The sequence below is a fragment of the Mobula birostris genome, chromosome 4 (genome assembly GCF_030028105.1).
Source record: "Mobula birostris isolate sMobBir1 chromosome 4, sMobBir1.hap1, whole genome shotgun sequence".
NCBI classification, from domain to species: Eukaryota; Metazoa; Chordata; class Chondrichthyes; order Myliobatiformes; family Myliobatidae; genus Mobula; species Mobula birostris.
In genome coordinates, this window is record NC_092373.1 from 27,170,163 (window position 1) to 27,196,749 (window position 26,587).

The following is a 26,587-nucleotide window of genomic DNA, read 5'->3' on the forward strand; positions in this document are numbered from 1 at the left end:
CTATAGCTCAGCATTTAATACCATCATTCCCAAAATCCTGATTGAGAAGTTGCAGAACCTGGGCCTCTGTACCTCCCTCTGTAATTGGATCCTCAACTTCCTAACTTGAAGACCACAATCTGTGCGGATTGGTGATAACATACCCTCTTCACTGACAATCAACACTGGCGCACCTCAGGAGTGTGTGCTTAGCCCACTGCTCTACTCTCTGTATACACATGACTGTGTGGCTAGGCATAGCTCAAATAACATCTACAAATTTGTTGACGATACAGCCATTGTTGATAGAATCTCAGGTGGTGACGAGAGGGTGTACAGGAGGGAGATACGCCAACTAGTGGAATGATGCCGCAGCAACAACCTGGCACTCAACGTCAGTAAGACGGAAGAGCTGATTGTGGACTTCAGGTAAGATGAAGGAACACATACCAATCCTCATAGAGGGATCAGAAGGAGAGAGTGTGAGCAGCTTCAAGTTCCTGGCTGTCAAGATCTCTGAGGATCTAACCTGGTCCCAACATATTGATGTAGTCATAAAGGCGGCAAGACAGCAGCTAAACTTTATTAGAAGTTTGAAGCTATTTGGCATATCAACAAATACGCTCAAAAACTTCTATAGTTGTACTGTGGAGAGCATTCTGACAGGCTGCATCACTGTCTGGTATAGAGGGGCTACTGCACAGGACCCAAAGAAGCTGTAGAAGGTTGTAAATCTAGTCAGCACCATCTTGGGCACAGGCCTACAAAGTACCCAGGACATTTTTAGGGAGCAGTGTCTCAGAAAGGCAGCGTCCATTATGAAAGACCTCCAGCACCCAGGGCATGCCCTTTTCTCACTGTTACCATCAGGTAGGAGATACAGAAGCCTGAAGGCACACACTCAGCGATTCAGGAACAGCTTCTTCCCCTCTGCCCTCCGATTCCTAAATGGACTTTGAAGCTTTGGACACTACCTCACTTTTTTAAAATATACAGTATTTGTATTTTTGTACATTTTAAAATAATATTCAATATACATAATTAATTTACTTGTTTATTATGTTTTATTATATTTACTATTATTTTTTCTCTCTGCCAGATTATGTATTGCATTGAACTGCTGCTGCTGCTGCTGCTGCTGCTAAGTTAACAAATTTCACGTCACATGCCAGTGATAATAAACCTGATTCTGATTCTAATGTCAGAAGTTTCTTAACTGTTATGAACTGTACATTTGATGTTTGTTTTGCACTGTATAAACTTCTTTTTTTTTACTGTTTTTTTTGTTGTTGCATTGTAGAAATTTATTTAAAAATTAATAAAAAAAAGTTTAAGGTTTCACCAAAACTAAGCATTTTTAAAGATTGTTTATTGTCATACTGGTTGGTAACCATTTAATAAAAAAATAATACTTTTTATAAGATTTGTGATTTTTAAACAAACATGTATTTTCACACTCACTGGCAGGAAGTGGTATAGCAGCTAAACTAACGGTTTATCACCTTTTTCACTTTTCATTGGCCAAGTACTAGCTTATTACCCACATGATGTAATTGTTCTAATTATGTAGCCTATTCACTAATTTATCTCTATCTAAGGAAATTCTTTATCTAATCTATAAAATTGATAGATTTTTCAGAGGCATCATTTATACCCCTTTGCATTAATTCCCCTCTTGGCATCGTTTCTCAGCTGTTTATTTAGTTTGCTTAGTATTTGTATGTCTGTAGTCTACAATAAATTGAAATCTTGGAATTAAGTCTGTTCGCCATTTTTTGACTCTTGGAAGAACCCTAAGGATCAGAAATTAAGCAGAGATCCAATATACTTCAGTACAAGAGTGTAAAGAAAATCAAATGACTGTTACTCCAGATCCGATGCAGCATAAAAAATGCACAATAAGCATAAAGAACACAAATATAAGTATAAAAGTAAACCTGTAAAACGCAATGTGCAAGCAACTTTAATACATAGACTGCTTGTATGTATGTACATAAAGTGACATTAGGTGATGTGTATGTAGTGGTGGTGTATGTAAATGTATCTAAGTGTTGCTCAGCCTGACGGCTTGGGGGAAGTAACAGTTTTTGAATAGAGTGGTTCTGCATGGATGCTGTGTAGCCTCTTCCCTGATGGGAGAGGGGCAACAGTCTGCCAGCAGGGTGGGCAAGATCCTTCGTGATATTACCAGTCATTTTCCACCAGCTTTCTGTATATTTGCTGGTAAGTAGACTGGTGCTGGTAATGCATTGCCTTAGAAAGTTAAAATCCATAATATTGCTTTTTACAGCAGGAGCTGAAACACAATAACCATGATTTCCACATTATTTTGAAACATTCTGGGAATTTGACTGGGCACCTTGTGACAGAAGTCACCCCTGCACCTTGACACAATTTCTGCCTCAAGGTGCACAGTATGATGTCCTTCATGTGGGAGGTTTCTTTTGGAACACCGATTCAAATTATAGGTAGAACCCGAAACCAAATCAATGCTAGATAGGGGTCCATTTTAGGCAAGTTCCTTTACTCTCAGCTTTCCAGCTGCACATTATCTCGGACCGACCCCAATGACCACTACCCATTGTTACTGCTGGCCACCTAGTGCTTAGACCTCGGTATCCTAATTCCAAAGGGGCAATGATTACTGAATCCTCATTACTTCACATCCACCAGCACTGCAGATAGGCCCTCATTCTTTCCCAGCCTCCACAAATAAATTTCTAGAGCTGTGTCAATCACACTGAGATCACCGTAGTCACGTCTTGAAATGAAAGTGAACATACAGTGAAAAGTTGTCACAGTAAAATGTAGAAATCATTTTAAGGTGGGATAAATCTTCAAACTGCTGGCAACCTTCCATGTATGCAAGATAATTTATAGGCACCCTTCAACCTTCAGTTGAAGTGAATTAACAGATTCTGGAAAGAGTCTGCCATAAATGTCACAAATGAAAATATCGCAGGCCATGACAAAGTATGATCTATAGTTTGGTGGCCTTTCGGTGCTGACCTCCACTTTAGAATTGTTGGAATTATGTTCATCCCATTTCACAACCAATGTTGTGATTTGCTTCTGTCATAGCTACAGTATAATCAGCATCGAAGAGTTCCATGTCTCTTTTACCAACATCCTTAAAGTGGATGCTTTGGACACCCCGCTAGTCATTTGGCTTGACTGCCTTTCCAAGTAGTTTATTGCTGAGGATGTGGCCATCTTTCATCCACTGCACATGCCTGAGCCAGTGAAGACCTCGAACTCAATGAACGCTGGGGTACTTGGCTTTTTAACTCCTGAAAGGACAGCTGTGTTGGAAACATTTTCCTTCAGTGAGATGCTAAGAACACTGCAAAGACTGAGGATGGACATTGTTGACCTCTCTTTTTGATTTGGCGGCTGTACATAGTCCATGCTTACCACCGTACCTCAAGATTCTTTGACTGCAGACCTTATTGAACAGTATGTCAATCCCAAGAAGGTGCATCTTATTCTTGAAAGATACACTACGATATTTATTGTCTAGCGAGCTACAGTATTTCAAAATTCAAAAGAAAAGGGTATGAGAATACACCAGTGCAGACATCCCTAATTTCTCCTGTGGTCTAAAATAAAGTTAATGGCTTGCACACAGTAGAGGCTGTCTCACTTAAGTTTTAGTGCTACAGAGAAATTCTTAATCTACAAGCAGTGATGCTGACCCTCTTAGTCTCCAATTTCCAACCTGGTCATCTGTACTTCATTCTGCTCACTGATCAACCTCACTATTGAACGCCAATCTTGTTCTACTCTAACAAAAAACTTTGGTGTTAATTTTTTTGGATAATTTAATTATTATTGTATTAATAAATACCTACAGGAGAGTTAAGAAACCCCAGTGAACATAGTAAACCATTAATCTTTCATACCTGGTCATTCAGGAAGATGGGCTGATGTCAGAGCAAGGCTTTCTACATAATGCCGCACTGAAAACACGGTAAAAGCTTTGAATAGTTTCTAACCAACAGACATTAATTTATTTCATCAACACGAATGCTGATTTTGTTAAACATTGCAGGTGAGAAATTAAATTTTTTTGGAAAAACATTACAAGAATAAAATTGATGGACAAGGGTTTTTTTTTTAAGTTTTATTTTAGAGATACAACACAACCCTTCCAACCCTACAAGCCACACTGCCCAGCAGCCCTCCTATTTGATAGTAACCCAATCACAGGACAATTTTCAATGATCAATTAACCTCCTAACTGGTATATCTTTGGACTGTAGGAGGAAACCCATGCAGTTCACGAGGAGAACATACCTTACAGACGCCACCAGAATTGAACTCCAAAATGCCCTGAGCTGTAACTGTGTCGCAAGAACCACTACACTACCATGTCGTCAAACCCTTGAAACACAATTAACTTTAAATTAGACAGATCACACCCACAGTATTGCGTGTAAACTGCAGAAAATGCTCACTATCCTGCAAACTATCAACAGTACAACTGTGCTACCTCCTATCTGTCCATCTGTGAAAGATTATGCAGTTCTCACATTGGTCTAATTAGGCTCCTCAAAATCCACAAAGCCAAGTTTGTCATCTTATTCCAAAGGAACACTTAAACCATCAGTATCCTAATTTTCTGAGACAGTTGAAAATGAATCACCAAAGGCATGAATAAAAGATGAGGTCTTGCTCATTTTAATCCAGATTGAATATATTGTAATGATTTAACTTTGCTGACTGCTCAAGTCAAAATGACAACTTTGATTAGAAGTAGCCTTAGTTTACATAAACCTACAGGCTTAACTGTTTTTTCAGAACCTGGACCGGTCAAAACAGCATAGAAATCTGCAGCACTGTACTTTAAAGCATTTTTTAATGCAAGAATACATATTTTTTATTTCACTTGTCCAAGGATAGTCCAAATGGCAGCAACATGAGCTTTAAAAAATTCTTTTAGCAACACAAAATGTTAAGAACTTCTGACACATCGCTCTCCCCTCCCCCAACAACCTAAAGGAGTGCTCTTGACATCAGTGGATAAAGAGTTTTTAAACTAGTGTTACATAACAAATAAATTCAGTTCACACTGAAAAAATAAAAAGCACCAAGACAACTAATTTTTATTGTGCTCTCCAGGAGGATAAACAAGCCGATAATAACTGCATTTTTCAGAGTCACCCTGTCAAATCATACATTGAAAACATCTGACCTTCCACTGGAAATTAGACACATCGTGCCATTATTCCTGACTAGGCAGTCACGCCACAATTTATCTTGTATTTCACAGCTGCTGCTATTACAATCATTTAGGAGCAGTTTCCAACGATGGCAATTCAACGTTAAATTGCATGATTACATAATCCAAAGGTTATTTGAATGAAGTATCTTAAATTTCTTATTATAAATTAAGGCAATAAAACTACAAAGATTCAAAATACCCAAGACATCTTCAGAGTCATGGAATGGTACCTAGCCTTGTGCGATGCTGCATATCTGATGTGATGTGCCTGCAAGTTTCTCATTGCACCTGTGCATTTGAGTATTTCTGCACATGACAATAAACTCAACTGTTGACTTTTAAACCACAAGACACAGAAGCCAAATTAGGCTGTTTGGCTCATCAAATCTGTTCCGCCATTCCATCATGGCTGATTTATTATCTCTCAACCCCATTCTCTTGCCTTCCCCCCACAACTTTTGATGCCTGACTAATCAAGAACCTATCAACCTCCACCGTTAATTATACCCAATGACTTGGCCTGCACAACTGTCTGCAGAAGAGAATTCCACAAATTCACCACCCTCTGGCTAAAGAAATTTTCCTCATCAAAATTCAGAGGCTGTTCCCTCTGGTCCTAAACTCCCCCCACAAAAGGAAACATCCTCTCCACATCCATTCTATCCAGACCTTTCCATATTCAATAGGTTTCAATGAGATCCCCCCTCATTCTTCTAACTCCAACAAGTAAAGCCCCAAGCAATCAAGATCTCCTCATAGATTAACCTTTTCATTCCTACGATCATTCTCATGAACCTCTTCTGGACCCTCTCCAATGCCAGCTCATCTTTTTTTTTAGATAAGGAGCTGAAAACTGCTCACAATTTTGCCGTCTGACTAATGCCTTATAAACCCTCAGCATCACATCCCTGCTTTTGTATTTTAGTCCTCTCGGAATGAATGTTAACATTGCATTTGCCTTCCTTACCACTGACTCAACCTGCTATTTAACCTTTAAAGAATCCTGCACAAGGACTCCCAAGTCCCTCTGCACCACTGATTCCCCTCCATTTAGAAAATATTCCACACCTTTATTCCTTCTACCAAAGTGCACGACCATGCACTTCCCTACACTGTATTCCATATGCCGCTTCTTTGCCCATTCTCCAAATCCAAGTCCTTCTTCCTCAACATTGTCTACCCCTCCACTTTACCTCTGCATTGTCTACACACCTGGTCACAAAGCCATTAATTCCTGCACCCCTGACATACAACATGAAAAGAAGTGGTCCCAACACTGACCCCTGCGGCACACCACTAGTCACTGTCAGCCAACCAAAAAGGCCTCCTTTATTCTCATTCTTTCCCTCCTGCCAATCAGCCAATGCTCCGTCCATGCTAGTACATTTCCTGTAATACTAACAGCTCCTAACTCGTTAAGCAGCCTCATGTGTGGCACCTTGTGAAAGGCCTTCTGAAAATCCAAATAAACATCCACTGACTCTATTTTGTCTACTCTTCCTGCTTTTTCCTCCAAGAATTCCAACAGATTTGTCAGGTAAGATTTCCACTTTAGAAAACCATGATGACTTTGGTCTATTTTATCACATGCCTCCAAGTACTCCAGTACCTTATCCTTAATAAAAGACTCCAACATCTTTCCAACCACCGAAGTCAGGCTAACTGGCCTATAACTTCCTTTCTTCTGCCTTCCTCCCTTCTCAAAGTGGAGTGACATTTGCAATTTTGATATTTTCAATAGTTAATACAAGTAATATGAAGCTTGTGTACAGAATAGACAGCACAGACCTTTTGTCAAATCCATGTTTTGGAGAGGTTCTCCAAGTGGAAAGCAGAGATTACACTTAGTCTGTACTATACTGTAGCCAAACGGACAGCTGTCTAATCACCACACAATGCCATTTGCAAACCCTTCCTGAATGAGCATTGCACTGAATTATGGCTGGGCAAACAAGATAAAACACCAAGAAGTAGCAACAGGCTCTCTTTCTGAGCTTGCTTGCCCCATTAAAAGACAGATTTGTTATCCAATTATATTTATTCCTGAGAACTAAAGGGGCAACTTCAGAATATTATCGATTTTAATCAACCAAGCTGAATTTGAAAACAAAAAGAGTTGTTTTTGTGCTTTTTAGTTTTTTTCAATTTGAACTGAATTTGTCTGATGTAAAATTCTCATCCAGGTATAAAATTTAAATTAGAAAATATTGTAAACTCTAATACGCATTATCATGTAGCAAATTTAAAGTTGATTTCCTCCCCCCCCAGGCAATTTCAAATAAGAAATAATTCAAAATCCTTTGTTCCAAGTTATTTTCCAAGGAAATTATTCAAAGTTATACAGTGTCCTTAATAACCTCAATATATCCCAAAACAATTTGATCTCCAAGGTTTAATTATTGATGCAGTTATCTCTAGACTACAAATTGTTTATGGGGAAACATCGTCTTTTAAAAATTGGAGTTACTGACATCCTCATCAGTCAGATAAAAACTTGGGAAGTGGTTGTCAACAAGGATCTGGCCTGAGACCACTGTGGCCAAAACAATGTGGATTCAGGAGTCAAAATACGTTATCAAAATTTGCAGACAATGTGTTGCAAAGATAGTGAATGGAAAAGCTGAACAAAATACAACAAGGTATGCAATTAGAAAATTTAATAAAGATTAATGGGACAACAGATACAAAATAAATGAGGCATTGGAGCAGAGATCTAGTTTTAATTCCTCAATACAGGAATCAGAAAACTTATATTAAACTTGGAGTTTGGAGTACTGTGTATGTTTTGGTCTTCATATTTTAAAATAGGATATAATGCCATGTAAGATGCAAACATGTTTTACAAGAATACCACTGTTTTGTGTGTGAACTGGGGGTTGTGCTCCAGGGTAGGTTGAAGTATGACTTGATCCTAAACTTTAACTGTATGTCATGTTTGCACTTACAGGGCAAACTAGAAACAGAGGTGGGGAGAACTAAACATTAGTATAGCTTATGGACACCAGAGAATAAGACAAGCTTCGTTGTTCAGGGATTTAGATAGAATATAAAACATATTAATAAAAAACTAGGGCTTTTTAAGCATAACAACATGACTGAAAAATGGTACAAAATTATACTTTAGGTGGTTACAAAGAGATTTGTATGGAGCATAAACATGACAAGGACCTGGTGAGCAAATGTCCTCCACCGTAATGCAGCAACTTACTTTTCTTCAGGAATGTACTTCTCATAATTGACCATTTAATTATGGTCAGATCGACCATTCAATCTCTACGTCACCCTCTTTCATTAAGATATATAGTTTCAATCAGCTAATGAAATCACCAACACAGTGAGGACACCCATTTAAAAAAATCAAGTATTGATCTCTCATTATTTGGCAAAATGAGCACTGGCTTTGCACCTGGCCAAAGAATGTTATCTCAAAAAACGTTAACACCATTGCAGCAAGAGGGCAGGAGCACAAAAAGGAGAAAGCCAATCAAAAAGATGAATTAAACTATCAAATATTCGGAAGGTAATATGTTCAGCAAACAAAGCACATGATTAGAAAGCAAGAGACTCTCCATGAGACGAGGCTAACTGAAGAACACCCATAGAGAAAGAAGATTCCTGCAGTTTCACCAGGAACACACATCAAAGTTGCTGGTGAACGCAGCAGGCCAGGCAGCATCTCTAGGAAGAGGTACAGCCGACGTTTCAGGCTGAGACCCTTCGTCAGGACTAACTGAAGGAAGAGTTAGTAAGAGATTTGAAAGTGGGAGGGGGAGGGGGAGATCCAAAATGATAGGAGAAGACAGGAGGGGGAGGGATGGAGCCAAGAGCTGGACAGGTGATTGGCAAAGGGGATATGAGAGGATCATTGGACAGGAGGACCGGGGAGAAAGACAAAGGTGGGGGGGAACCCAGAGGATGGGTAAGGGGTATAGTCAGAGGGAGAAAAAGGAGAGTGAGAGAAAGAATGTGTGTATAAAAATAAATAACGGATGGGGTATGAGGGGGAGATGGGGCATTAGCGGAAGTTAGAGAAGACAATGTTCATGCCATCAGGTTGGAGGCTACCCAGACGGAATATAAGGTGTTGTTCCTCCAACCTGAGTGTGGCTTCATCTTTACAGTAGAGGGGGCCGTGGATAGACATGTCAGAATGGGAATGGGATGTGGAATTAAAATGTGTGGCCACCGGGAGATCCTGCTTTCTCTGGCAGACAGAGCGTAGGTGCTCAGCAAAGCGGTCTCCCAGTCTGCGTCGAGTCTCACCAATATATAGTAGGCCACATCGGGAGCACCGGAAATCTGCTTGAGAAACCCTCACCAGTTTAGATTTGGAACAGGAGTCCAAAAGCAAAAGTATAGATGCAGAAAATTTGAAAGCAAAACAGAAAAATCAGGATAAAAGGTCGTTAACCTGAAACAATAGCTCTGTTTCTCTCTCCACAGATGTTGCCTGAGCTGCTAAGTATTTCCAGCATTTACTGTTTTCATTTTAGATTTGGAGCAGGCTTGGGGACTCCATTTATTTCAACGGAGAGGAACAGCTGCAAGGTATATATAGGCAAGTTATGGCTAATGTATATCTTGTTACAATTAATTGAGTTAAATGTATTTTAAAACTTCTTAAGTATTTCCTAGTGTTAAAAAGATTTATTTTATTAATTAATATCTAAACTTCAATAGTGTTGAAAGTTTGTGAGTATCAGAGGCATTTATAAATATTCGAACTGTCATTTTTGAATGGCTTTGAATCTCAAAATGTGGCTTCAGAGAAAATACATCAACTTAGTTCATACAATAAACCCATTAAACCATAAGACATAGGAGCAGTATCAAGCCACTTGGTCCATCGAGTCTGCTCCACCATTCCATCATGGCTGATTTATTCTCAACCTCATTCACTTGCCTTCTCCCCACAACCCTTGACATCCTTACTAATCAAGAATCTATCAACCTGAATTTAAATATACCCAATCACTTCGCCTCCACAGGTGCATGTGGCAATGAGTTCTACAGATTCACCATCCTCTGGCTAAAGCTATTCTTCCTCATCACTGTTCTAAAGGGACATCTTTGTACTCTGACGCTGTGCCCTCTGGTCCTAGACTCCCCTACTATAGGAAACATCTTCTCCACATTCACTCTAGGCCTTTCAACTTTGATGTGTGTTCCTTTCAATATTCGATAGGTTTCAATAGGATCTCACCTCATTTTTCTAAACTCCAGCGGGTAGAGGCCCAGAGCAATCAAACGCTCCTCATACATTATCATTTGTATTCCTGGAGTCATTTTCATGAACCTGTCCAATGCCCAAAGGTGCCCAAAACTGCTCACAATACTCCAAGTACGGTCTGGTCAATGCCTTATGAAGCCTCAGCATTAAATTCTTGCATTTATCTTCTAAGCCTCTTGTAATGAATGCTAACATTGCATTTGCATTCTCAGAGCCAATTTCTGTATAGTATCATTCTGATTCCTTACCTGTACTGAAAGATCATCAGTTCAACAGTGTCTTAAAATAGCAAGACTCAATCAATAACAAGATAGTTGCCATTCCATTTGTGTATTTGAATCCTAGGATGTTCTTTTACCATAATTAGATGCAAATATCCTGCTATTAGTCCACATAATGTAGTGGGCTGCATCTCAAATAATGGTGAGTCAGAGTATGGGAAGGAGGTAGAAAGCTTAGTGATATGGTGTCAAGACCACAACCTCTTCCTCCATGTCAATGAACAAAAGAACTGGTTATTGACTTCAGAAAGGGGGCAGTGCACATCCTCCTGTCTACATAAATGGTGCTGAGGTTGAGAGTGTCAAGTTCCAGGGTGTGAACATCAGCAATAGCCTGACTTGGTCCAATCATGTTGATGTCACGGCCAAGAAAGCTCACCAATCCCTCTACTTCCTCAGAAAGGTACAGAAATTTGCTACATTCCCATCGACCCTTACCAGTTTTTCTTGATGCACCATAGAAAGCATTCTGTCTGGATGCATTAAAGGTTGGTATTGCAACAGTTCTGCACATGACCATAAGGAACTGAAGAGCTGTGGACACAGCTCATCACATCATGGGAACCAGACGCCCCTTCATGGACTCTGCCCACACTTCTCACTGCCTCAATAGAGTAGCCAGCATAATCAAAGACTCCAGCCAACCCAAGCATTCTCTCTTTCTCCCCTGTCCCATTGGGCAGAAGAATCAAAAGCCTGAAAGCACAAACCACTAGGTTCAAGGACAGCTTCTATCCCACTTATTGGACTCTTAAACAGACTTCTTGTACAATGAGGTGGACTATTAACTTTACAATTGACTTCATTATAATCTTGCACTTTATCATTTACCTGCACGACACTTTCCCAGTAGTGCTTACACTTGATTCTAGTTCAATGCACAGTAATAACTTGATCAGTATGAACACTACGCAAGACAAGCTTAGTATATTTTGAATAATAAAACAATATACCAATGCCAAAACCAAACTGATGCTTTAAAAAAAGTGATATCTGTTCTTCAATTAAAAATAGAAAAATCTAAGTATCAACAAGGCAATATATGGGAGAGTTACCTGGACTGGAAACTCTATCACGATACTTGGGTGTGTATTCATCCAGCATCTGGAGCATTACCCACATGGTGAAGCTGAACAGACCAGCTAGGAAGCCGTAAAAGACCAGATAGAAGAGAAAAATCAAAGCTGTATGAAAGGAATTAAAACAAAAGTTAAATTGTGTTTCCAAAATGCCTCTATTGAACATCACCGATGGCATTTTATAGCTCATACTTGGAAATTTTATACAACAAGCAGCAGTCTGTGAGTGGCTGAAAAATTTCACTAGTGCTAACTTACCTGTCAACCAGCCTACATAACAGAGTGCCATTTCACATAGCACCACAGCTGTAAGAAGCCTAAACCAGCTGTGGCACCCGTTTGGAGTGTGAACTGGGAAAAGTGGATGATGGAAGAGAACAGATAAGCACTTTGAATAAATGCTGAAGCCCTTTGTGCCAGGAATCATTTCAAAGGATTTGATATGGATATTAAAACAAAGGTTTTTGAGACTATCTCTGTACCAATTCTTTGCCAGAACAACCTCAAATCTAATTACCTCTTCTGTTTATTCCACCAAATCATGTACATTCTGCTTCTTCAGATATTCCTGAAATACAACTTTTAAGTTTGTTTAGTAAAGGCATCTGTTAGTCTTGCGAGATCATGGATCTGCGCCTGGAAAGTCTTCACCCTCCAGGGCGCAGGCCTGGGTAAGGTTGTATGGAAGACCAGCAGTTGCCCATGCTGCAAGTCTCCCCTCTCCACGACACCGATGTTGTCCAAGGGAAGGGCATTAGGACCCATACAGTTTGACACCAGTGTCGTCGCAGAGCAATGTGTGATTAAGTGCCTTGCTCAAGGACACAACATGCTGCCTCAGCTGGGGCTCGAACTCAACGACCTTCAGATCGCTAGACAAATGCCTTAACCACTTGGCCACGTGCCCACACTATGTTTGTTTATTTATTCATTCAGACAGGATTGCAAGGGCCTCCCAGCAACCACTGATTTAACACCAGCCTAATCATGGGACACTTTACAAAGGCCAATTGACCTACCAACCAATATCTTTAGTATTGTGGGAGGAAACCAGAGCACCATGTGACCATGGGGAGAACATGCTCTCAGGGTAGATAGAAAACATTAACTTCACCAGCAACCAATCCTCAGACATGAATGAGGAATGGAGAGATCGAGTTTGAAATGCAACCCTGAACAAATAGTTTTCCTGGACGTGTCAAATGGAGTTGATTGAAAAGCAGACCAACGCTGAGCAACATTAATTTTGGGTGTCTGTACATAGAAGGAGGTGTGCGCAAACTATAAAGTAAGCATTGTAGATACATCGTAACAATGCAATTGTCCTGCTGTTACCTTTGACCTTTAGCATATAAAAATATCAATATTGGGTCGGAAGGCATCTTCCTCCAAGAATGTCTCATTTTGTTGAATAAAACATTCTGCATCCATAAGCTCCCGTCTCTCTGGTAACTTTGATCACGTTACAACAGTACAAACTTCTTACAGCTAGCAGCGGGAATTGAACTTGGCTCCCCAGTACTGCAATGTGCCTCTACACTACTGTGCTGCCCGTAAATAATCTGCCACAGAGTATTATGTTTTGAAGCAACCCTCTGAAAACAAACACAGAGTTGAAAATCTTCATCTCTCTAAGTAGTGACCTTAAATTTCTCATTGAGTCAGCCTCTTAGGCTGTACTTTCACCATTCACTATCAAAATTGGATCAAAGTTGTGTTTTTCCAAGTCTTCTATGCTTCTGTGGAAGACCATCCTCATTGTGAGAGAGCATTGGTTTTCTACATGGAATTGTGATGTTGTTGCCACCTTGCTCCCTGAGGGGTAGGAGAGGACAAGCAGTTTCTGGGTTTCATTGTTTTAGACATAATACAAAGGGGCATGGAAGAGGTGCAGAGATTGCACTACTGAAAAGTGAGAATGCAGGGTTCATCCACAGAGGCCATGTTATAAAGGTCTCTATCACCTTATTGTGCTCAATGTCATAACATCAATGCTTCCCCATAATGTTTGCAAAACAGAAGAGCCGGCGATTGACCTTCGAGGGGCAACGGTGGTGCAGTCCACATGCTCCTGTCTTTATCAATGGTGCTGAGGTCGAGAGGGTTGAGAGCTTCAAATTCCTAAGATTGAACATCACCAATGGCCTGCGCTGCTCCAACCAAGTAGATGCCACAGCCAAGAAAGCTCACCAATGCCACTCCTTCCTCAGGAAGATAAAGAAATCTGGCATGTCCACTTTGACCATCACTGATTTTTATTGCTGCATCATAGAAAGCATCCTATCCAAATGAATCACAGCAACTGCTCTGCCTTAACTTAAACTACAGTGAGTTGGCACACAGCTTAGCCCATTATGGTAATCAGCCTCCCCTCCATGAACTCATCTACATTTCTTGCTGCCTCAGTTAAGCGGATGATATCATTAAAGACCCCATCCACCCCAGCTGGACATTCTCTCTTCTCCCCCTCTCCCAACAGTAGAAGATACAAAAGCCTGCAAGCCCACACCACTAAGCTCAAGGGATGCTTCTACCCAGATGTTATAAGACTATTGAATGGAACAATACAGTGACCCTCATTATGATCTTGCAACTTATTGTTTACATGCTCACACAAACTGCTGGAAGAACTCAGCAGGCCAGGCAGCATCTATGGAAAAGAGTAAACAATTGATGTTTTGGGCTGAGACCCTTCATCAGGACTGTTGAAGGGTGTCAGCCTGAAATGCTGATTGTTTACTCTTTTCCATAGATGCTGCCTGGCCTGCTGAGTTCCTCCAGCACTTTGTGTTACCTTGATTTCCAGGATCTGCAGATTTTCTCCTGTTTGTTTCCACCCACTGCAGTTTCTCTGTAGCTGTAGCAATCTATTCTGCATTCCACTGTTGTTTACCTTGTACTACTTCATGTGTAACGAGTTAGTCCATTTGAATAGTATGCACGACAAGCTTTTCACTGTACCTCAGTATGTGTGACAATAACAAACAGTTTGGCTGGAGCTCTGAAATAAGAAAAGTGCAACTACATTGGTGGGATTATGCTGCAGGCCCCTCCCACCGCACCCCCACTACTGGATAAAAACCAAGGCATGGAGCAACAGGTATCTAGACAGATTATGGAAAAGTGCAGAGACAATAGGGTAGTCATAGTGGGATCTTTTAACTTCCCCATTATTGATTGGAACTTCCTTAATTCAAAAGGCTTAATGGTGCAGGATTTCTTTATGGTTTCAAGAATCCCTCTCAGATGCATTCTGTAGAGAGTCCAACTAGAGTAGCAAACATGCTGGACCTGCTTTTGGGAACTGAGCCAGGCCAGGTGACAGACCTGATCGCCCTGACAGTGAACTATGAATTATGTTTTGATATAACTATTAGCAAGGATAAAATTGGATATTGCAGGAAGATACTAAATTTGAGGAGGGCGAATTATGACAAGACAAGACAGGAGCTTGATTGGGAGCAACTGCTGTTGGACAAGTCCACGTCTGACATGTGGGAGCTCTTTAAAGACCAGCTAAACAGAGTTCAGGGTCATCAGTAAGGAGTAAGGACAAGGATGGTAAGGCAAGGAAAACTTGAGTGACCTGAGAGTGCCTAAATTTACTTAGGAAGTAAAAGGAAGCATACAAAAGGATTAGAAAGCTAAACTCACTCTGGGCTCTTGTGGGATACAAAGATAACAGGAAAATGTTCACAATTAGGAAGGCCAAAAAGGGCCATGAAGTGTCCTTGGCAAGCAGGATCAAGGAGAATCTCAAGGCATTTTATATTATGAATGAGAGGAGAACAAAGGAGATTGTAGATCCATTTAAGCATAAAGGAGGACATTTTTGCTTGAAGTTAGTGCTTCAACTACTTGCTCTAAATAATTATTAAATGTTAATATTTACCAAGGAGAAGGATTTGGAGGATAGTGTGTCTGGTGTACTAATGTGTTATGACATTCTGAAATTAAAGAGGAAGTAGTGCCTTGTGGTAGGTGGATCCAGAAGATGAAGATGAATGGAATCCAGGGTGATTTGCAAGTTTGGATTCAGAACTGGCTTTCCTATAGAAGACAGAGAGTCAGGAGGGAAGGTTGAATTGTGGCTGATGGGGAGATCCATGACCAATCGTGTTCCTTAATGTTCGGTGCTGGGATCTCTATTGTTTGTGAAACACAGTATATCAACAATTTGGATGAAACTGTAGATTGGTGAAGATGCAGGAAGAAAGTGGAGTTTAACCCAAGAGTGAGGTGTTGCACTTTGCAAGATCAAACGAAAGGAGAAAGTACGCAGTTAATGGTAGATCCCTAATAGCACTGAGGTACAGATGAATTTTGGGATCCAGATGCATAATTTACTGAAGTGGCAACGCAAATGGTTAAGGTAACAAAGAAGGTATATTGCATGCTTCATTGGTCGGGGTGTTGAGTATAAGAATAAGGAAGTCATGCTGTTGCTTTACAAAACTTCAACCAGACCACACTTCAGGTATTGTGCACAGTTCTGGTTGCCCCATTATAGGAAGGATGTGAAGACTGTCAGAGGGTGTGCAAGTGGTCTACCAGGGTGTTACAAACAAGGGAAAATGTGCAGATGCTGGAAATCCAAGACAGTCACGGGCACACACACCTGGAGGAACTTTAGCAGGTCAGGCAGCATCTATGGAAACAAAAAAAGTAAAGAGTCAACATTTCAGGTCCAGGCTCTTCAGTCCTGATGAAAGCTCTTGGTGCGAAACTTTGAATGTTTCTCTCTTCCATATTTGCTGCCTGGCCTGCTGAGTTCCTCCAGAATTTTGTGTGTATTACCAGGATGCTACTTGGATTAAAGCGCAGGAGCTAAAAGTTGGACAATTCACGTCAGAGCTCTGTCAAAAGAGCAACTGAGATTTCAAACTGAGAGTTTCGCCGCAGTTTCTGAGTTGACGAGTGACCAATCAGCAAGAGGGATTCATTAGAAAAGGCCAACAAGAACAATTCAAGTGCAAGCAGAGCGGCCATTATTTGAGCAGCTATTCTTTTGAGTGTGCCAGTCTTTATCAGGCAAAGACAAGATCAGGCTTGGGTGAGGTATATTGTCTTGTAAGTTTCTCCCTCTGTTCTTATTTGTACATTACTCATTTATTAGTACATTACATAATATAGTGAGAATGGCTCTGGGGTAGGGTTTTGTACTCTGTGCGGGACGTGGGATAAACAGATCTGTACCAGGAGCACCAAATTGCAGCTCCTGAGAGAATGTATTAAGGAGCTGGAGCTGCAGCTCGATGACCTTCGACTCATATGGGAGAATGAAGAGGTGATAGACAGGAGCCAGAGGGAGGTAGTCACCCCGAGGTTGCAGGAGACAGGTAACTGGGTGACTTTCAGGAGAAGGAGGGGAAATGCACAGCCAATGCAGAGTACTCCTGTGCCCATACCCCTCAATAATAAGTACACAACTTTAGATACTGTTGAGGGAGACGACCTACCGGGAGGAGTCACAATAACCGGGTCTCTGGCACTGTCAGCTGCTGCAGCTAAGAAGTGCAGAGAGGTGAAGAGGAGTGCAGTGTTGATAGGAGATTCCTTAATCAGAGGAACAGAGATGAGGTTCAATAGAGATATCCGGATGGTATGTTGCCTCCCTGGTGTCAGGATCAGGGATGTCTTGGATCGGGTCCATGGCATTCTCAAGGGCGAGGGTGAGCAACCAGAACTCTTGGTACATATTGGCACCAGTGACATAGGTAGATAAGGTGAGGAGGTCTGGAAGAGAGATTTTAGGGAACTAGGTAGAAGGCTGAGAAACAGGACCTCCAGGGTAGTAATTTCCGCATTGCTGCCTATGCCAGTGAGGGTAAGAACTGAATGACTTGGCAGGTGAATGCATGGCTGAGGAACTGGCGCAGGGGGCAGGGGTTCAGATTTATGCATCACTGGGATCTCTTCTGGGGAGGGTATGATCTGAACAAAAGGGACGGGTTCCACCTGTACCCGAGGGGGTCCAATATCCTTGCGGGCATAATGGCTAGAGTTGTTCAGGTGGGTTTAAACTAAATTGGTAGGGGGAATGGAAACCAGAGTGATAGTGCTGAAGATGAGGTAATTGGTTTACAAACAGAGGCAATGTGTTGTGAAACTCTTAGCAAAGAGAGGCTGATGATCGGCCAAAATTGCAGTACACAGGATGAGCTGCAACGAAATTGAAAAGGGTGAATACAGAACTAAAGATGTTATATTTGAATTCGCGCAGTATACAGAATAAGGTAGATGAAATTGATGTTGTAGGAATTACTAAACCATGGCTGAAAGAAGATTATAGCTGAGAGGTTAATGTCCAAGGATACACATTATATGGAAAGGACAGGAAGGCAGAGAGGCTCTGTTGGTAAAAAATGAAATCAAATCGTTAGAAAGAGGTGACACAGGGTCAGAAGGTGTTGAATCATTGTGAATAGAACTAAGGAACTGCAAGGGTAAAAAGACCCTGATTGGAGTTAAAAACAGACCCCCAACCAGTAGTAAGGATACGGTCCATAAATTACAACAAGTGATAGGGAAATGTTACTATTATCATGGGGGATTTCAATACGTGGGTGGATTCAGAAAATCATGTTGGTGCTGGATTCCAAGAGGGTGAATTTTCAGAGTGACTTTGAGATGGCTTTTTAGAGCAGCTCATTGTTCAGCCCACTCGGGGATCAGCTATTCTGGATTGGGTGTTATGCAAAGAAATGGAATTGACTAGAGAGCTTAAGGTAAAAGAACCCTTAGGGGTAAGTGATCATACTATGATCAAATCCACCCTAAATTTTGAGAAGGAGAAGCTAAAGTCAAATATATCAGTGTTACAGTGGAGTAAAGGGAATTAGAGGCATGTGAGAGGATTCGGCCAGAATTGACTGGAAAAGAACACTGGCAGGAATGATGGCAGATCAGCAATGGCTGGAATTCTGGAAGCAACTTGGTAGGCACAGGATATATATACGTCCCAAACAGGAAGAAGTATTCTAAAGGCAAGATGACACAACCTTGGCTAACAAGAGAAATCAAAACCAACATAAAAGCCAAAAAGAGGACATATGATAGAGCAAAAATTATTGGGAAGTTAGAGGACTGGGAAACTTTCAAATAGGCGACTAAAAAAAGGTCATTAAGATGGTAAACATGGAATACAAAAGAAAGCTAGCCTATAATATCAAGGAAATACCAAATGTTTCTTCAGATGCATAAAGTGCAAGAGAGAGGCGAGAGTGGATATTGGACTGCTGGAAAACGATGCAGGAGAGGTAGTAATGGGGGACAACTAAATAACACACTAACTGGCACACTTCAGGGGTACGTGCTTAGCCCACTGCTCTACTCTCTGTATTCACAACTGTGTGGTTAGGCATAACTCAATTACCACCTACAAATTTGCTGACGATACAACCATTGTTGGTAGAATCTCAGGTGGTGACAAGAGGGTGTACAGGAGTGAGATATGCCAACTAGTGGAATGGTGCTGCAGCAACAACCTGGCACCCAACGTCAGTAAGACGAAAGAGCTGATTGTGGTCTTCAGGAAGGTTAAGACAAAGGAGCACATGCCAATCCTCAGAGAGATCAGAAGTGGAGCGAGTGAGCAACTTCAAGTTCCTGGGTACCAAGATCTCTGAGGATCTAACCTGATCCCAACATATTGATGCAGTTATAAAGAAGGCAAGACAGCAGCTATACTTTATTAGGAGTTTGAAGTGATTTGGCATGTCAACAAATACACTCAAAAACTTCTATAGTTGTACCGTGGAGAGCATTCTGACAGGCTGCATCACTGTCTGGTATGGAGGGGCTACTGCACAGGACCGAAAGAAGCTGTAGAAGGTTGTAAATCTAGTCAGCTCCATCTTGGGCACTAGCCTACAAAGTACCCAGGACATCTTTAGGGAGCTGTGTCTCAGAAAGGCAGCGTCCATTATGAAGGACCTCCAGCACCCAGGGCATGCCTTTTCGCACAGTTACCATCAGGTAGGAGATACAGAAGCCTGAAGGCACATACTCAGCGATTCAGGAACAGCTTCTTCCCCTCTGCAATCCGATTCCTAAATGGACTGAAGCTTTGGACACTACCTCACTTTTTTTAAATATACAGTATTTGCTTTAACATATTTTTAATTATCTATTCAACATACATAATTGATTTACTTGTTTATTTTTTTCTCTCTGCTAGATTATGTATTGCATTGAATTGCTGCTGCTAAGTTAACAAATTTCACGTCACATGCTGGTGATAATAAACCTGATTCTGAATAAGTATTTTGCATCAGTCTTCACTGTGGAAGACACTAACAGTAAGGTGGAAGTTCCAGCTGTTATGAAGTGTGTGAAGCTACCACTACTAGGGAGAAGGTTCTTAGGAAACTGAAAGGTCTGAAGGTAGATAAGTCACCTGGACCAAATGGTGTACACACCACTGTTCTGAAAGAGGTGGCTGAAGATTCTGGAGGCATTAATATGATCTTTCAAAAATCACTAGATTCTGGAAGATAGGAGAATTCCAAATGTCACTCCATTCTTCAAGAGAGAGAGGCAGAAGAAAGGAAACCATAGGCCAGTTAGTCTGTCCTCAGCAGTTGGAAAGATATTGGAATCGATCGTTAAGGATATGGCTTCAGTGTTCTTGGAGACATGATAAAATAGGCTGTAGTCACCATGGTTTCCTGACAAATCTATTGGAATTCTTTTAAGAAATAACATGCAGGAGAGACAAAGGAGAATCAGTTGATTTTGTGTATTTGGATTTTTAAAAGGCCTTTGACAAAGCACCATATAAGAAGCTGCTTAACAAGCTACGAGCCCATGGTATCACAGGGAAGATTCTACCATGGATAATTCAGTGCCCGACTGGCAGGAGGCAAAGAGTGGGAATAAGGTGGCTTTTTCCTGGCTAGCTGCCGGCGTCAAATGGTGTTCCACAGGAGTCTGTGTTGGGACCAATTCTTTTCATGCTATATGTAAATGATTTGGGTGATGGAATTGATGGCTTTGACTTAGTCAGTTTAGGAGAATGGGCAAAGAAGTGGCAGATGGAATACAATGTCAGGAAGCGTATGGTCACGCACTTTGGTAGAAGAAATGAAAGGGTTGACTATTTTCTAAATGGAAAGAAAATACAGGTGCAAAGGGACTTGGGAGCCTTTGTGCAGGATTCCCCAAAGGTTAGTCTATGGTGAGGAAGGCAAATGTGATGTTAGCATTCATTTCGAGAGGACTAGAATATAAAAGCAACCATGTAATGTTGAGACTTTATAATCCACTGGTGAGGTTCACGTGGAGTATTGTGAGCAGTTTTGGGTCCTTTATCCTAGGAAAGATGTGGACAAGGTTCAGAGGTTCATGAAAATGATTTCAGGTTTGAATGGCTTGTGATAGGACAAGTGTTTGATGGCTCTGGGCCTGTATTCACTGGAATTTAGAAGAATGAAGGTGGATGTAGAGAGGATGTTTTCTGTGGTGGGAGAGTCTAAAACCAGAGGACACAACATCAGAATAGAGGGACATCCTTTTAGAACAGAGATGAGGAGGAACTTCTTTAGCCAGAGAGTGATGAATCTGTGGAATTCATTGCTGCAGGCAAGTCCGTATGCATATTTAAGGCAGAGGTTGATAGATTCTTGATTGGTCAGGGCATAAAGGGATAGGGAACGAAGACAGGAGAATGGAGCTGAGAGGATAAATGGATCAGCCATGATGAAATGGCGGAGCCAAATGGCCTAATTTTGCTCCTATGTCTTATGGTATTATGGAAAGGTTGAACAAGGTTGGGTTGTTCTCCTAGAGCACTGGAGACTGAGGGGTATCCAGCCAGCAGTTTTTATATATTAGGAGAGGCAGAGATAGGCCTCTATACAGTCAGAATCTCTCTCCCCCAGAGTAGAAAGGAAGATAATGAAGGATATGGATGTACACCGGGTTGGGGGGGGGGGGGAACATTTATTTAAATTGGTATCAAGATCAGAACATTGTGTGCCAAATGGTCAGTCCAATGTTGCACTGTTCTATGTTCTATAAATTCTATAAACCACTTCTTCCACTTTGTCATGGTGGTACAAACAGCAACAGGCTGATGGACATGCAGATCTCTATAACCAAACTGACTGTTTCTGTAGTGTAATACTGCTTTATCTCCTCAAGGAATCCGCATCATATCCACATAAGGAGAATTACTCTCTCATGGGCAGATGAAAAATAATTATAGTTCTGCAATCTAAAATGTGAGAATAAATTCTTGGTGTTCTTTGCCCTCTCCCTTGCCATCCCCATCCCTGCCATTGCATTATGCAGTTTCAACTTATATATGGATGAAAAATATACCTTACTGCATTTACATCAGAGATAGCATTATTCAGTGAAAGAGGTAAATAACAGTTAAAGACTGAAAGCAAATTATTTCTCTGGTCAGTATATATTTATCCTTTAGTTCTCCCTATCTGGAGTTATTCTGTCAAAATGCATACCAATCATGTTATGTATACCTACAATGATGTGTATATGGTCAACTTTACAGTCATAACGGCACTTAAAACTCTTACACAATAACAAATATTGCATTACATTATTCAATGGGTGCTTGGCACACCTTAGACATACTGTAGCACTGAAGATCAGCAAGTTTAATTTTAGGTATGCTTGTTTACTGGATTTAGAGCTTATGGTTGGTGATGTGAAGGGATAATTGGGTCTTCTAAAAAGATCCAAAGTTGTTGATGATTTATCTGCCATGGAAGTACTCATTTGTCATAAAATATTAAATGGTACCAAAACAAAGCCACCTCCCCCTCCCCAAAGGTTTCTTGCATAGGACTGGCAATCCTTAGAGAATTATTAGTTAGATGTTCCTGAAGTCCTCCAACAAATTTGAGGAGGGTATCAATATTTCATGCAAAAAGGAAAATATTATATACATCATTAAAAATGCAAAAAAATTACCATTTGCAAGAAAATAAAAACAGCACAAAATTACCTTTGAAATCTTTTTCTGTCAAAATATTAGGTAATAAAGACAGAATTCATCTTAGATAATAAAGATAGAATTCATCTATATTTTGATAAGCTCAGGAGCTCTTAAAACATCTTACAGTCAATTAATACTTTTACAGCCACATCTTCAATATAGGAGCCAATTTAGATACAGTAAGTTCCCAAAATGACATTGTAATAATATCAAACAATTTGCATTCAATATAACTTGTATTAACTGCTAATTGAGATAAATATTGGCCTCCATATCAGGAAATTTTTCCTTTGCCTTCTTTGAAGTAGTTCTGAGGGATCTTGTTTATCTACGCAAAGGTATCAGCAGAAGCTTAGTTTTAACATCTCAACCATAATAGAAATCTCGGGTAGTGTAGCATTCAGTTCATGCCTAGGTTGCTGTGCTCAAGCCTAAATCAAAAGCAAAAATGCAACCATCAGAGGCACAAAAAAATCACATACTTAAATATAATGAACACCGATTTCATATTATTTTATGTGTGTGGATTATAATGTCTTTTGGATACAACTTTATTCAGAAAATAGATTGCAACCAAGAATTTCAGGTTTTAAGCTCTAAAATAAAATCTATTTTGCACCTCCCATCCTGAAATGTTTTAGAACTAATTATGTATTTATTGAAGCACAGAGACTGTTCTGATGCAGGAAACATGACAACTAGTTTGCGCACAGTTCTGGCTTTTGTTTTAATACAGTATATGATTGATGAGTAGATACTGGTCAGAAGCACATCAATTACTGTTTGTCGTTCTAGAATGTACTGCAATAGTTACTTTTACAGATGAAAAAGCAGACGGTTCTTAACTTTTACAACCCTTCTATAAAATTCACTTGTAACACTGCAGCAATCTCAGGGCTGAATTAGAGTGGCAGCTCAAGCATTTTTGATATAATCTTGGAGCTATTTGGAGGTGAGAATGCCACCAACTGAGCTGCAATTGACAAGGCAAACACTTGCAAGAGTAATTTTAGAAAAAGGTGTATTTAATTCATCTATACCGACCTTGTGACGTTGTACACAAAATCAAAACAAGTAGGGTCTGAAGGTGAAACAAGGTACTTCATTTTGGTTATAGGTACTCTATTTTAAATAATTGCTTCAATTTTATGATTGATAAGTGAAGCTTTTATTAATTAAAGATGCAAAGAAATAAAGAATATTTGGAGCATTGAGATTTCTCTAACACAGGTTCAGATATAAACTTGATGCACTGCAGTGCCACCAATGGGAGGAATGTGTAATTTTATGTGAATTAATCTTCCAAAAATTGACAGTTTCCTTGCAAACACCTCCATACAAAGTGATTACTGTCAGAAATAATGATTGAGTGGAACATTTTGTACACACTGGTTTCAAAAATGATTTGTTATAACTATTAGCAAAAACCGAACAAAAATTTTTTGAAATTTTACATCTCTTGCCCATGGACTGTTTGCAGTAAATTGCAATGAATTATTTACACTTGTTGATCTAAAACAGGAGAAGTTCTGGATGAGAATATTTATTGATTTATTGATTGATTCATTGAAACAGTGCAGAACAGGTCCTTCCGGTCCAATAAAACACACTACCCAGCAAACCATCGATTTCTCCCCAGCAAAATTGCAAGACAATTTACAATGGCCAATTAACCTACTATCTGGTATGCCTGGTAGGAGGAAATCTGAAATCTGGAAAAAATCATTGTGCTCACGGGAAGAACGTACAAACTTCTTGAACTCTGATGCCCCAACTGTAATTAATAGTGTTGTGCTGCCAGCTATGCATTGCACAATCTAATTCATTGGCATCAGCAACTTGAATAACTTCACTGGACTGCAGTGGCTGAAGCTGCTAATTAGAGCTCTTTAAATTGCTCACGATTTTCATAGTGTGTGACAGGTTGACTCCACAATGGTCAGAAGTTGAGAACAGAAAGGGTAACTTGATGAGATAATTTGAGACCAAAATGTTCCACCCGTGTGATTTTCCCCTCCCTCATTCACGATACATGCCTTTAACGTGTTTAGCTTACATTTTTGGGCTTGTAGCTTCAAAGTGACTACCGTGGCACACAATTTTATTCATCTATTTACTCATTTGAAAGAAAATTATTTACTTAATTATTAACTTTAACCAAACCGCTGAACCAAGAAAGAATATATTAGAGCAGGTAACCAGATAGGTTGAAGAGGGGTTTTTAAAGAAGGCCTGGAAGGAGACCCAAATACCTAAAAACAGAACGAACACCATAATATCACCTTACTGCTGCCACCTCGTAGCTCCAGAGACTTGAATTTGTGGAGTTTGCAAGTTCTCTGATTTTGTGTATTTACCCTTAGTAGTCAGATTCCCTCTCACTTGATAAAGATGTGGAGGAGAGTGACAGAAAATGCCTCAAGCAGGAGAATTAACGAGGATGAAAGTGATGAGTGTGAACAGTGACGATGAGTTGGTGCGAATGCAATGGGCTGTGGAGTCTGTTCTGTGTAGTCTCATTCTCTGTGACAACCACCTATGATGGGGTGAAGAAATCGAGTGATGCACAGGAGGCCAGAGCTTTAGGACTGGAGAAGGTTACAGAAGCAGGTGCACCAGGAGAAAATGCAGGGATCTGAAAAAGGCTGAACATTTTAAAAGTCAAGGCTGCACAGATCAAGGGGTAAATGGGGCCATGTGGATTTCAATGCAAGTAGCAGAATTTTGGAAGGACCAAATATTAGATTTTTTAGTATAATCAGAATCTAATATGCTCCTGAATTAGACGAATTAGATTCTGGTGAAAACTAAAACTAAAATATGACTTCAGGATTCAGTGGAGGGTGGGCTAGGACAAGAATAAAGATCGACTATTTTACAGCAGGTGAAAGTAATTAATCTTGACGAAGATGACAAGCTGGGAATGTAATTAAAATTCAGTATTTCCAGCAAACAAATCCTGAAAACATTTAATACCCAATCTATTCCACTCTTTAGAAACTACATCAGTCATAGAAGTTTTAAAAAATAGTTAGAAAAATGGGACTTGAAAGTGAAAAACTCAATAAACCAAAATATTTTCTAAATTGTACCCAAATCCTCAAGCAACACACATCAAAATTGCTGGTGAACGCAGCAGGCCAGGCAGCATCTGTAGGAAGAGGTGCAGTCGACATTTCAGGCCGAGACCCTTCATCAGGACGAAGGGTCTCGGCCTGAAACGTCGACTGCACCTCTTCCTACAGATGCTGCCTGGCCTGCTGCGTTCATCAGCAACTTTGATGTGTGTTGCTTGAATTTCCAGCATCTGCAGAATTCCTGTTGTTTGCGTCCAAATCCTCAAGGTGTGTTTAACTACAAAATTATCAGTTAGATTACTTAAAGATGAAGGAATTGAGGATCCGAGAAGAGAAATGATAGAAATTTTCTCTCTTCATTTGAACAATTATCAACTAAGTATAGCCTACCCAAAACCCACTTTTTTTGATATTTACAAATTAGAGACTTTTTGCTTTCTCAAGTACATACATTTCCTAAAAGTCCAGATAAGAATTTACTTGATACAATTTTTAATTTGAAACCCTTCCATAATGGATCTATATCTAATATTTATGGTATGTTATTGGGAACGAGAAATATTCCTTTAGACAAAATTAAAAATCTCTGGGAACAAGATTTACAGATTCCAATTTCTGAGGATACTTGGAATGAAATTTTTAAATTGGCTAATACCTCATCGTTATGTGCCCATCATTCCCTTCTACAATTTAAACTGGTTCATAGGGCCCACATGACTAAAAACAAGCTCTTGTTTTTATTTGGATATATCTC

General features: G+C 40.2%; 1 protein-coding gene across 1 annotated transcript in view; it reads right to left on the reverse strand.

The window, feature by feature from the left end:
- atp1b3a (ATPase Na+/K+ transporting subunit beta 3a) overlaps positions 1–26,587 on the reverse strand; it is a 46,728-nt gene that overhangs the window by 13,057 nt on the left and 7,084 nt on the right. The window contains exon 2 of the mRNA XM_072255045.1: positions 11,770–11,898. Coding sequence (XP_072111146.1) covers positions 11,770–11,898 — 129 coding nt within the window. The remainder of the gene's footprint in view (positions 1–11,769; positions 11,899–26,587) is intronic.